Below are 12,995 nucleotides of genomic sequence, written 5' to 3' on the forward strand. Positions count from 1 at the left end.
GTACAACCTCCAGCCTCATTGTTAATACTTTGGATAGAATTTTGTAATCCACATTTATCAGTCTGTAATTGCCTGGATCCGTTAAATCTTTGTCGCCTTTGGAATTACTGATATTACGGTCAGGGAGCCGTCCATATTCAAAGGCTTCATGTAATACTTAATTAAAAATGGACGTAGCAAATCTCTAAATTTGTGATAAAACTCTGCTGGGAGGCCATCTATTCCTGGTGACTTTCCAGCTTTCATTGCACAGATCCTTCCTTTACTTTGCCTCTGTTAGGGGAGTTTGCAATTTGTCAGAATTGGAATATTCTTAAATGCCTAAGTCAGTCACCTGATCTTATCCCAGTTGAGCATACATTTCACTTGTTGAAGACAAACTTTGAACAGAAAGGCCCACAAACAAACAGCAACTGAAAGCCGCTGCAGTAAAGGCCTGACAGGGCATTAAAAAGGAGGAAGCCCAGCATCTGGTGATGTCCATGAGTTCAAGAACTAGGCTGTCATTGTAAGTAAAGGGTTTTTTAATCAAGTATTAGAAATTGACATTTTATTTTGAGTTATTTAATTTTTGTCAATTACTTTGAATCCCCTGAAATTAAGGAATTGTGTTAAAAATGCTTTAGCTCCTCACATTTTTATGCAATCTTTTGCAATCTTTCAGTCACTTTAATTTTAAAACTGTGTAATTTTAAAACTGTGTATATACTATATATTTTGTGTATTTATTATGTCACTCTTATTGCCTGTTTATGCCCTGTCCTTATCTTCAACGTCATGCTGCTCTGTTGTATCTTAATTGCCCCCTGGGGATAAATAGTCTTTCTGATTTTCCATTCAACCCACTGAATTAAAGCTGAAAATCTGCACTTTAATTGCATCTGAGTTGTTTCATTAACAACTCAGCTTTGTCTCAGTCTTGCACTTTGGGTCCTCACTCTGCTTGCCACACATAGTTTATTATGACAGAACATTGCAAACAGTAACCTGGACCCAGCCGACTTGGTGAGGGCTCAGCAGTGTTTGAATGGTTCTTTTCTAAAAGAAAAGAAGAGGTGGGAGGCTTTAAGCGCCCCAGATAAATAATTCCTATATTATGGGATTTGCTTGTGTATTTGAGGATGTTGAAGATGCCAAACGCCTGCAGCAGCGTAGGTTCCCCTTCCCCATCATCTGGTAATGAGAGTGGGCAGTCTCTTCTTCACACCAGCTGCTCACTTGCCGGTCTTATCATGTCTGCTCTCCTCTACTACTGCCAACTGTATCCTGCTCTAAGCAAAAGGTTCTCTCAGCGGGAGAAGACTGGGTGTAAGGCTAAGTTCTGCAGCTTCACCCTGGTACAGTCTATCCTCTTGGTCCTGGGAATTCCAGAGTCTGCGCTAGACAGCCCCGCCGGCTCGATGATTTCCAGCACTCCTGCCTCAGCCACGGCAGACTGCTCGTTGGATTATCTGCTCCCCTGCTCATCGAAGGTTCCTATCCAGTGTTTGTCAAAGAGTCACTGCTTCAGCACTCCAGTCCCCCTTTTCCCAAAGGAAGCAACAATAAACTTTCTTGTTGTGTTCCAGACTCAGCAGATAATTAAATTTCCTGTTTTGTTTTAGAGTTGTTAAAAACGAATCCTTTTTGTTATGTTTCTGAGACAAGAACTGTGTTTTCTGTTCCTGAGTCGGCATTCCCTGGCTTGGCCTGTATATTTCTGACAGTTCAATCAAGAACTCTGTACCATGCTTCTGAGCTTGACAATTTAAGAGTTCTTTGTTTCTCGCAGTCTGTACGTTTTAAAAACTGTTACATCACCCCCGGAGACTCAGTGTTGTTTGTGTTTGTGTCTCCAAAGAGTGTTGCATCACCTGTTGCCAACCCAGAGTCTACTCTCCCACCTGCTCCAGTTAAGGGTTTTCAGGGAATAATGTTAAATGTTGAGTTTACATGACATATCATCCAGTCTGTGATTAAAGTGCTGGTTGGGTTGTCTTACATTTTGAGAAAAGCCAGTTGATTGTAATCATAGATTAAAAAAAAAAAGAAAAGACAGAAAGAAAAGCTTTGTTGAGGCTGTAATTATATGCTAATTATAATTATTTCACCTGAAGGGCCAGGTGTAAGGGCCAGGTGGATGATAACAACAAAACTTGCTTTTGAGTTTTCCAACTAGGGCGGACCAGTCTAAGAGTGAGGCTTTCAAAAAAAATGAAACTCAGTGTCTATGGTTGATTAATAAACAGGAGTGGAAGCTACTCCTGCTCAGCTTGTTTTTTATTAAGAAATAAAGAGTAAGTATGATTTGGGGTTTTTGATTTATTAAAACATAGTCACCCTGTTGTAACCAAGTTTCTGTAAGGCAAAATAAATCACTACACTACTTACTAGCAGGGACTGAGAAGAGAGAGGCCTAATAGCATATATTTTCATTGCTATACAGATGATACCCAGCTCTACTGACATATACATACATATATATCAATGAAGCCAGATAGCACACCAACTAGCTAAACTGCAGGAATGTCTTAAAGACATAAAGACCTGGATGACTAAGCTCTCTGAAGAGCCTTCAGTTGATCCAAAATGCTGCAGCAAGAGTACTGACAGGAACTAGAAAAGAGAGCATATTTCTATATTGCACTCTCCTTTCTCTGTTTAATCCGTAATCAAATTTAAAATCCTGTTCCTCACATACAAGGTGTTGAATAATCATTCCCCATCTTAATGACCCTATTGTACTGTATCACCCCAGACAAGCTCTTCATTCTCAGACTGCTGTTTTACTTGTGGTTCATAGAGCATTTAAAAGTAGAATGGGAGGCACAGCCTTCTTCAGCTTTCAGGCCCCTCTTCTGTAGAACCAGCTCTCAGTTTGGATTCAGGACACAGACGCCGTCTCTGCTGTTAAGATTACACTTAAACTTTGATAAAGTGTATGGTTAGGGCTGGATGAGGTGACGCTGAATCCCCCCATAATTACACTGCCATAGGTGTTGGCTTCTAGGGGATTCCTATGATGCATTGAGTGTTTCTCACATTTCTCAATCACTAGGTGTTCATACACCTCTCTGCATTTGATTATTAGTTAGTAAACAATGAATAAATATTACCTACTCTGTTATTAGTAATTATGCCACAAACATCAAAGACAAATTCTTACATGTTTGAAACAGAATCATGTAAGGATTTGTTTTAGAATAATCTCCAGTTGGACCTAACAACATAAAAAAACTAAAGGCCATGAGTTATTGTTTTTACCTGTCCCAGTTTCTCCAGTAATGTACAGCATTTATGTTTGATAAATAATCAAAAAATGAAAGTTAATTTCTAAATTTCTCACCCTTTTATTCTACTTTTAAAAAAAATAGTGGTTTACATTTTAAAACACTCACCAAAAAACCTGATCTCATGGAAATTCATATTAATTTGGTTTTATATATTTTTTCTCATTAATGCAGTTGTACTGTGTATTTTTCCAGCACATGTATTTGTTTCTGTTTTGTGTGCAGTCAGTCAGGTTGAGTCATTTTATTACTTAATTTACAGTCCCTATTCCCGTAGCAACATTTCTACGCAGTTTGTTATGCTTGGAGAGTTAAGTGGCTTCACAATAAAAAGACAATCCTCTGAAAATGGTTGGGTACAAGGCCTGGATTGAAAATGAGTGAAAAAGCAACCAGTGTCCAAAGAAATCTTTAAAAGACGTTGAGAAATCCTCAAGAGCTCTAAGTGGCTCCTTGGAAGCAAAATATAAACAAATCAGGGTGGATTAAGACAGTAATAAATAGAAAACACTGGTTATTGTAAGTACTGTTACTTTCCCAGCATCCCCTTAATCTTAAGCATGTTATGACCCACCCATATCACATAAAATGAATTGCTGTGATGTGTTATAAAAACTTTTTAAGACACAAAACTAGATTATTTAAAGAACATTTGAAACACATTTACTCTTCCCGGCTCATCTCTCTGCAGGACCTTTCAGAAGACCGTGTGTATTACAACCCAGCCTCTAATACAGAAAATACACACTGTGTTTTATATAAGTCGTTTCTGCCAGTCAGGAGAAGACAAACTAAAGGATTCCGATTATGCTACTTTGACCTCAGACCTTTTGCTAAATTGATGTAAACAGTGTCCACTTGAACCACATATTCAGTTTATGTTCAAACAATCACATCAATATGAGTTGTTGTTTTTTTTAAAAGTTACATTATTCAAAACATATGTACTTTTATCCAGCATCAGCCCATCAAAATGATGCCTCCTCTTCCAGAGATGTACAGATTAATAAACACTGAGACAAACTCAGCAACTGGATATTTACAATGTTCCAATATGTGAGACCTTTGCCTTTAAATAAATTACATGTTCAGAGCAACATCCATGCAAGCTTGAGGGCTAGCAATGAATTGGGAGTCCTGTATGATCAGGAGAGTGGCGACAACAGCCAAGTTTGGCACTACATGGAATCCATCCCACGTGAGAACGAGGAGGAAAAGCCGAGGCCCATTCCTCTCTGAGTGTGCGTCTGAGAGCGAGCCATCTCATACTGAACATCGAGGTTCCTAAACATCTCCTCCTGCTTCTGAAGTGTCTTCATCCCATCATCGTTCAGTGGTTTGGCAGCTTCCACATCATCATCGCCCTGCAGAGGCAAAACATTTGGTTTAAATTTGACAAGTTGTAGCTTAACAAAAAAAAAGAAAAAGAAAGTTGCAAGTTGTGGATTTGGTACAAAAAGCTGATAAAATTAACAGCTCTACTTACTTTAATACCCATCAGTTTGCGAAATTTAACATTTTGGTCCTTGTTTCCAAAGTTAAGCTTCTCCCACAACTCGGCTGTTTGGGACTTCTCCTTAGAAAAGAAAAGAACCCCCAAAACAAAGTCAAAAGAAAACATGATAAATATGGCATCTTTTCAAAAGTTAAAGAAGAAGAAAATAAATAAATAAATAAACCAGCTCTTACCCCATCCTTCTTTCCCTGCCATAGCATTTTCCTCTTCTTCTCCTGCTCTGCAAACTTCGTGGGGTTTACAGCGGATGGGTTATAGTAGCTGGGAACAGCAATACCAGTCTCTGCCAGCGTCTTTGCTTGTAGGGCTGCCATCTGTGCTGCCATGGCGATCTGAGGTGTGACCTGCGTCCCAGAGGCCAGGAGAGCCGCGACGTTGAGGGCGGGGTTTGAGACAGCTGCTGCAGCAGCTGCTGCTGGCAGGAAAAAAAACCAAAACAAAAAGAAAAGAAAAAAAAAACAAAAAACAAAAAAAACAAAACACAGACCATCCTGATGAACTGAATCTTGACTCGTATGTATAGTTGTAGGGTCTACCTTACAATATAAATCGCCTTGAGGCGACTGTTGTTGTGATTTGGCACTATATAAATAAAATTGAATAAAATTGATTCAGGTGCTAAAGTTTCTACTTTGTGCACAGTTAGCACTTCTCACCTGCAGCGATCTCCTGTTGTTGCTGCTGCTGTTTCTCAAACATTTCCTTCTCCTTCTGCTCCTGCAGTTTCTTTGCTCTCTCCAGCCTGGAAAGAAGAGTGGAGACCATTTTGGGTTAAATGAACAAAAGATCTTGACCTACACGTAAACCATAATGGTAAAAAGACACCAGGATACTTTTCCAACTTAGAGCCATACTGTACACCACTAGAGGGAGTGTTGATGCTACCAAAAAGGCCAGTGTGTTTAACCAGGGGCTCCATTTGCCTAACAAATAATAGATTCCCAGTTTAATTTCAGGAGGAGACACAATTCGCTTTAGGGTTGCATCAGGAACTTAAGGAGCTGGTCTCACTTAATGAATTTAATCCTATTTACAGATTTTTTTAAATTTTATTTAATTTAATAACTGTACAGTACACTCTTTATAGTAACCATTGTCCTTTATGTAAATATTAGGGGTGCAACGATATTCGTATCGATATTGAACCGTTCGATACAGTGCTTTCGGTTCGGTACGCATATGTATCGAACAATACAACATTTGTAATTTATTTTATCAACTTTCCTTCTGACGATGCTGTCTGTGTTGAGCGCTCAGTGAATCTGTGTTCGACTACTCCGCCTAGGCTGCACTGTCGAGCGCAGATCCACTGAGCGCTCAACACAGACAGCATAGTCAGAAGGAAGAGCGCAGGGCAAGCTAGCAAGACAGAAGTTAAGCTCTCCTTGCAACATGGACCTCCCCCACCCTCATTCAGATCTGGCGTTTGGAATTATTTTGGTTTTCATGTGACGTATGACCCTGAAGGTAAGCGAGTCATGGACTAAAGTAAAACAGTATGTTGGATGTGCCATGCAATGCTCAATTACATGGGTGGGAACTAGTGTGTTAGCGCAGTTAGCTCGTTAACGTGTTGGCTGTCTAGCCCCATGCACGGGGCGATCGGCGGTAGCTCGTTAACGGAGATTTGCCGTGTTGTGGCGTTAAGGTCATTTCAACGAGATTAACCTGAAAGCACTAGTGGGAACACAACGAATATGACTGCACATTTACGCCGACATCATCCTAGTGCAAAGACAAAAACAACAAGCATGCTACTAACTTTAGCCGAGTCATTTAGACAGCTGTTAGCACATGATTCTCCTTATGCTGCTGAGAATATAGCCCAGAAGAAGCAGATAGTATAGCTTTTATTTTGGAAAGAGCCATTTCTCTGTAATAAACTCTCTTTTCCAAAGATGAGTGATTCCTCAATCAGATAAAGGGCTTGCAATATCGCTAGCCCGACGTCCCGGGGCTAGCGATTTTTTCAGTCGGGCTACCAAAATCTCTCTCTGCCCTGCCCGTCGGGCTATTGTAGGAAGGAAAAATATATGTCAATGCTTTTGCATTCTTTCAGAAATGTAGCTGGGTAATTATGTCATTGGCATCGGTGAGCCACTGTCAATATGTGACATATTGAAATCGCGTTTGAATTTGCGCTTGTTTTTTTGCTTTCACTTTGCAATCGTGCGAACTGTGTATAGAGAGCGACAGCACTGATCTGTGAGTGATGATAATTTGTGCACCAATTCCTCTGACATCGTCTTATCAATCGTTAGCTTACTACGCAAACATGACAAGTGAAATCTCCCGCAGCAAGCTTAAACATGTGAGAGGTTGATCGCGCAGAGAATCGCTGAGCTTATGTGAGTGCGTGTGTAAAAGCAGCAGGATATATATTTTAGTTCTGCTGAGCCAAATAAGACAGGTCAGGGTGAAGAAGTGACAGCCAAAGAAAAGCTTACCGTGACACCAAAGTATCGAACCGAACCGTGAATTGTGTGTATCGTTGCACCCCTAGTAAATATGTAAGAAAAATTGTGTATGTTTCTGTTCTGTGTCCTGTTTGTTGTATATGTGTCTTTCTGGCTGCTGTTACAACCAAATTTCCCCTTGTGGGACAATTAAAGGATTATTCTATTCTATTCTAGATAATGTAACTACCTTTGAGTTTCTGCATATCAAACTCCATCATGACCCAGCAAGATTTAAACTCCATTTAATGTCTTCCTGCACATCTGATAGTGATCTGATGAAGCTAAAGCTTCTCTAAGCTCACTTTCTGCTACCAAAGTTAGCGCCTTTTGTTGGAACCATGAATGCTGAAACCAGCCATCATCATTTTAGACTTTTATGAACAACATTAGTAAAAAGTGCAACATGAATGAGAAGCTTGACTGTAACCACAAACTGCGATATTAAACTTGCACCTGAGATTCAGTAACAAAAGCCTTACTTATTGGGCTGCGCTTTAAATCTATTTTTTTTTAATCACAGGTTTAAAGCCAAACATCAAAGGTCTACATTTCCCGTCAGCCGTTTTCTTACCTTCTTGCTAGGGCCTCTTGAGCATCCATGGCTGTGTTTCGGCCTCGGAAGGCGGGTGGACTAGGAGTCCTGCTTCGGCTCTTCCTGCGCACCTTTTCAGTCCTTTTCTTATGCTCCCTGGAAATAGAAAACAAACCAAAAACAAAGTCAGCCAACTAACATACTCTTAACCCTTTAAGACTTAGCAAAGAACCAAGTCTGCCAGAGCTTATCTTTATATTTTTACATGCTGGAGAATTTCAAGTTGCTATACATCAATACAACCATTATAGCCCAAATCTTAATAATATGTATGCAATAAGTGCATAGTAACTGCATAAATTGCAAAAAAAGTGCAATAAACTACAAAAAAATTTAATTTATATATATTTTTTAAATAAACATTTCTAGTTAGAGAAATTTAAGAGGTTTATCCCTCAAAACTATAAATACAAAAAGTTGCACAAAATAGTTTCCCACCACAGGAAATTTATTTTGAGTATCTTCATAGTTTTATTTTTGAGATACACCAATTTTTACATACTGCAGGAAAAACGTAAATATATATTATAATGCAAATTTGCAAAAAACAAACCAAAACTATTTCCAGCAGTGCAATTTGAGTTCTAAGCATCCCGGAAACTATACAGAAAAGCATAAAGTTAAACATGACTTTTAAAAACACCAGTTTTATGCAAAGCTATATGTGGATGGAAACTGTGACCTAGAGCAAGCTGGTGGCATAAGATGTAAGTACAACTCCCCCGTTTCATATGCAAAAAAAAAAAAAAAATATTGCGCTAGCAGTTCTACAGGGATTTAAAAATAGTTACGCAAAACGGAGCGTGCCCGCTCCGACCAGTCTTAAAGGGTTAATGACATGTAAAATCTAAGACAAAAGTTCAAAAGCACTTCATTGGCATAAGAAACGGCGCGATTTCAGCTGAGCCCACCTGCTCTTACTGCGACTTCTGCTATGGTGACGATGTTTGGTCCTTGAACCCGAGCGAGACCTGGCCTTCTTCTTCTTGTCTCGGCTGCGTGATCTTGATCGCCGCTTGTCCCTACTTCTGCTGTGATGCCGTCTGAAAGCAACATTAATGACATGAAACAAATGCAGGCATTTCTGTATTTCTTGGCACGTTTTTCTTCTCAAAGTTTGATAAATGACTCAGGTCATCCAGAAGCTACAGCTAGCAATTCTAATCAATTTGCATTTTTCTTTGTCATAAGTATGGAGACCTGCTGCAGTCTTACTTTACTGAGCAGACTGACCTCTCTCTGGAGTGTGACCTGGACATGCTCCGGCCCTTTGAAGACTTCCTGTCCTTGCGCCTGGAACGTTCCTCTCCGTTCTCTGCCGAAAGTCTCTCTTGGTCTTGCGGTTCATCTGTTTTTCTGTGTGATTTTGATGGCTTCTCAGAGTCCCTCTTTCGTGCCTGTTTTAAGAAGAAGTTGTCTCTTTCAGGAAAATAGTGCAACAAAAAGAGTTAGTACCATGGCTTAGACCATAAGGTATGTAATAAAATTGACAAGCTGAATAAAACCTTGTCATTTCAAACCCACTTCCATAAAAATTACAGAATGTCATTCTTAGAGAACTTAGAGAAGTGTAAGTGTGGGCAAACAGGGACCAGCAAGTTGTCATTTTATTCAATAAGCTAGGAGGAGGAAACACTTTAAGGAGATTTTTTCCCCCCAATTTGATGACAAAAACTGAGCGCAAACCAAATTAGTTTGTGCCCGCTGAAAGGCTGATGTAGGTTCGGGCATCCAACTTACTCCTTACACCCACACATTTGATCGTGTTTGGATTCAATTTCAGTTTAATTAGATTAATTATGCCCATCCCCAGCTGCAAGAGATGCAACAGTTAATCCAATTTTCTACTCATAATGTGTGACAAAGAGGAGTTTGAATGGCAGATAGTTACCTGTCCCAGTAGTAGGCATATTATTTTGCTATGTCAGCAGGGTCTTCTGTTCAGTCTCTTCGTGCATTAGCACGCTGAGTATGATTTATTGTAGAAATGTTATCATGTGATCTCCACACAGGATTTAACAAAAAATAAAAAGGAGAAAAACTAGTCTTCACCATTTACAATGGTTACAAACAATGACAGATCACCAAGGACAAAAGCTTCCTTTGAGAAATCAGAGCACAACGAGGGTAAGAAAAGAAAAGAAAAAAAAAAAAGACCCTTTCCACGTGAGCAAGCCCATCGCCATTTATTTCACTTCTTAATTTTGGCTATTATAATTTGTTTGACCTAAGAAAACATACTCACCTTGACTTACAACTAACAAGGAATATAACTTAGGGTCCTTAAAATCACATCAAATGCGTTTCTAACTATAGAAACAAAGATATTAATTACCTCTTTGCTCCTGCTGCGACTGCGTCTGTACTTTCTGTCACCTGTAAAAGCAGAGCATATTTCAGATTAAATTTGTTAGTCTGACAAGATGATCAAGCCAGATGAAGCCAGTGTGTAAAGTAGACCAGATTTCACATGTGTGATTAACTCTTAGCAAATTTGGTAATGTTGAGACTAAATTGCCCACCACTACTAGGGATCATCAGAAACTTTAGTTTATTGTTTTTGTTTTGTGCTTCCAATCTTTTTTTGTCTAGGTTACCTCTAAACTGGGAATGTAACAAAATTTTGTATTATAGCTCAAACATATGTGACATTTTTTTGTGCCATTTGTGAACTGAATACTAACGTTTTTGGTCCCTGGAGCGTGACCTTGACCGTGAATGGTGGTGTTTGGAGCTTTTGGGGGACTTTGATGACTCCATATGTCTTTTTCTGTGATGAACTGGGGAGCCAGATCTGGTCAAGTCAACAGAGTCGTTGTCACTCACCTGAAACAAACATGCAAAATCACAACAGGAACTAATTAGTGAAGTTCTTTGGAGTTAAGTAAATTTTATACATCTAAAGAACTGTTATCTACTATAACTCATGGCCTATGAGTAAAACTGATCAGGTGTTTGTTGAGTAGTAAAATGCATGTGGTTTTGGCTTTTCACTAAAGTAAAAAACAAAACAGTAGAACTGTAATACAATAAAAGCACTTGATTACATAGGTAACTACCCTCAAAAGCCTATTTGGAGCCATTAAAAACCCCTTAAAGTACAGCCCGGATTTTCTGTGATACTCAAAACATGCACAGGATGATCTGGACAGACAAATAGAGCTTCTGTCTAATGTATTAACGCCAATAAATACATTAGACATTGATTACGCATGTAAGCAACACCAGTGTGCATAAAGTTGCCTTAATTAACAAAGATTTCCCTGTTATTCTGAAGGTTTTCGATAATCAAAATATGTATGTCGCAGACATTAATGCAGTTGCAGTAAGGAGGGAATGTAAGGCTGTGTAGTCCACAGGCACAACGTTATTTTTATTTTATGCTTTTTATTTTAAGTATTGCTCAGCATTTATTAACATACTGTAGTACCTATTTAACATCCTTCAATGCTGCAGTATTACACTAAATGTCACGATATAATGCCTTTTATTGTGTGGCTCACGTAGAGTAAAACACAGCCGTTTTCAAAGTGCAGTCATTTCAGGAGATGAGACATACCATGGATCACTGCAGTGTTAATTCATAGTTAGCCATATCAGTCATTTGTGCTACTGTGTTGCTATTGTATTGGATTAAATGTGTGGATTCTAGTGATCACATGAAATGAATAGCTAGAAACCCATCACGTAATCTACGGCAGCCAAATCTCTCCGTTTTCGTTCTTTATGCCTTCACCGCAGTGATATTTGGAGTAATTTTATCGTTAGCTCGACCGCTAAGCTAACACACGCTAGGCGCCATCTTTAAGAGAAAAATATCATGAATACAACCGAAAACTTCCACTAAAATTACGAAGTGGCTATCAAACCCATATACGTACGACATTACAATAACACGACAATACTTACCGACATTATATTGAAGTATAATATTTGTGCCTAAATTCGATTTTCTTGCTGCCTTTGTGAACGAAGACGAAAAGCTAGAGAGGTAGCTTACTGCTGAGGCCCTTTGACTAGCTCAGTTTATCTGATCTGGGTTGCCAGTTGTAGCCTCTTGACTCCCCGATTCAGGTAAATGCCAAACTTAAGAAACGAAATACTACTACTACTACTACTACTAATAATAATAATAATAATAATATACTTTGACTGCAATACAAAAACAAATAGTATAATACTGTAAGACATAATTATTTTTATATAGTCATTGGTTATACACCCAGTAAACATTTATTACAAAAACATATAGTCGTATTCTTATAATCCTTTTTGTCTTATTCTTTTTTAACTTGTTGCATTTATTTATTTTGTTGTTATGTTCTTTAAAAAATACACGTTTTTTGTAAAAATGTAAACATGGCCATATGAGTCCTAAAGTTTAAGCATTGCGTCAAATGCGGCCATAAATCACCAAACCTGGCAACACAAAAGACTGGCCGGATATTCCTGCAATGCCCCGCCTCTATATTTGTTAGATTTTATCCTCGATTTAGCCTTTCAGGCGTCTCTTAATCGCAGGTCAAATTATCTTAAACATTTAAATGAGCCATATTGGATCATAGACACATTGCATTGAACATTTTATAATAGATTACCGAGTGTCGCGTGGGATGCTACTCCTAAACTAACAGAAAGCTCTGGATTTTTACCTTTTACTGTAATGATATTGCATCTGACAGGCAAAACTCTGGGAACAATCACCACAAACAACTCAATCCTAACAACCTGCATCAACCCGCCAAATTCTAAAGCTAAACACGGTGGCGTTATGTCGGCTCTCTCTGCTATAACTGTTTAAGTATTACAGTAAACTGGTGAGTTGCTGTCGGTTATATCTCCTTAATAAAAAAGTAATTCAATTTTTTGCCTTATATTTTATTGTTATTTGTAAATCTCTGCTAAATAGCTAGCATTGGTATTATAACCTGATTAATGACAGCTTGCGGCTAGGCAAGTTAAGATATCCTCTCCTATATCAGCTCCTGAAAATGGCGCTGTGGAGCGAAGTCGAACTTCTGACCAACGAAGATACAAATACAGTCCGTTTCGATGGTGTGTCCCGGGAGGAAAACAGCAGTGGCCTGTATCAGGTGGACACGTTGGTCAAAGTCTCCAGTGCTAATGAGGTGACTGATGTAAATATTTACCACACACTC

The 12,995-nt window shown here is 38.9% G+C and overlaps 2 protein-coding genes across 5 annotated transcripts in view; one reads left to right on the top strand and one right to left on the bottom strand.

Moving 5' to 3' along the window:
* Positions 1 to 3,662: 3,662 nt before the first annotated feature.
* rsrc2 (arginine/serine-rich coiled-coil 2) lies at positions 3,663 to 11,875 on the bottom strand. 2 transcript variants are annotated; one of them, XM_085475494.1, is made up of 10 exons: positions 11,746 to 11,875; positions 10,521 to 10,662; positions 10,172 to 10,212; positions 9,070 to 9,233; positions 8,748 to 8,879; positions 7,816 to 7,932; positions 5,442 to 5,527; positions 4,959 to 5,194; positions 4,756 to 4,845; positions 3,663 to 4,633 (listed from the first exon to the last, which is right to left on the bottom strand). In XM_085475494.1, exons 1-10 carry the CDS (start codon positions 11,749 to 11,751, stop codon positions 4,448 to 4,450), a joined length of 1,200 nt encoding a protein of 399 aa, XP_085331620.1. In that variant the 5' UTR covers positions 11,752 to 11,875; the 3' UTR covers positions 3,663 to 4,447. The 2 variants fall into 2 exon arrangements, with proteins under 2 accessions (XP_085331620.1, XP_085331619.1); XM_085475493.1 differs by having other exon boundaries at positions 4,959 to 5,197.
* A 439-nt stretch (positions 11,876 to 12,314) lies between these two features.
* Positions 12,315 to 12,995, top strand: part of kntc1 (kinetochore associated 1) — a 28,971-nt gene continuing 28,290 nt past the window's right edge. Inside the window, exons 1-2 of one of the 3 annotated variants that reach the window (XM_085475497.1) lie at positions 12,315 to 12,653; positions 12,819 to 12,965. In XM_085475497.1, coding sequence (XP_085331623.1) covers positions 12,828 to 12,965 — 138 coding nt within the window. In that variant the 5' untranslated portion in view covers positions 12,315 to 12,653; positions 12,819 to 12,827. The remainder of the gene's footprint in view (positions 12,654 to 12,818; positions 12,966 to 12,995) is intronic. The other 2 variants (XM_085475496.1, XM_085475495.1) reach the window with 2 other exon arrangements.

This window comes from Copadichromis virginalis, linkage group LG12, assembly GCF_057382275.1.
Source record: "Copadichromis virginalis isolate Kocher_CV1m ecotype Utaka linkage group LG12, C_Virginalis_male_GT1.1, whole genome shotgun sequence".
Taxonomy (NCBI): domain Eukaryota; kingdom Metazoa; phylum Chordata; class Actinopteri; order Cichliformes; family Cichlidae; genus Copadichromis; species Copadichromis virginalis.

What these genes read in the sequence shown, in the direction of transcription:
- rsrc2 (XM_085475493.1), bottom strand. An exon ending in GGCAGGGAAAGAAGGATGGG is followed by an intron (nt 4,846 to 4,958) that starts GTAAGAGCTGGT and finishes TTCTTTTCTAAG; the next exon opens with GAGAAGTCCCAAACAGCCGA. An exon ending in GCAAACTGATGGGTATTAAA is followed by an intron (nt 4,634 to 4,755) that starts GTAAGTAGAGCT and finishes TTGCCTCTGCAG; the next exon opens with GGCGATGATGATGTGGAAGC.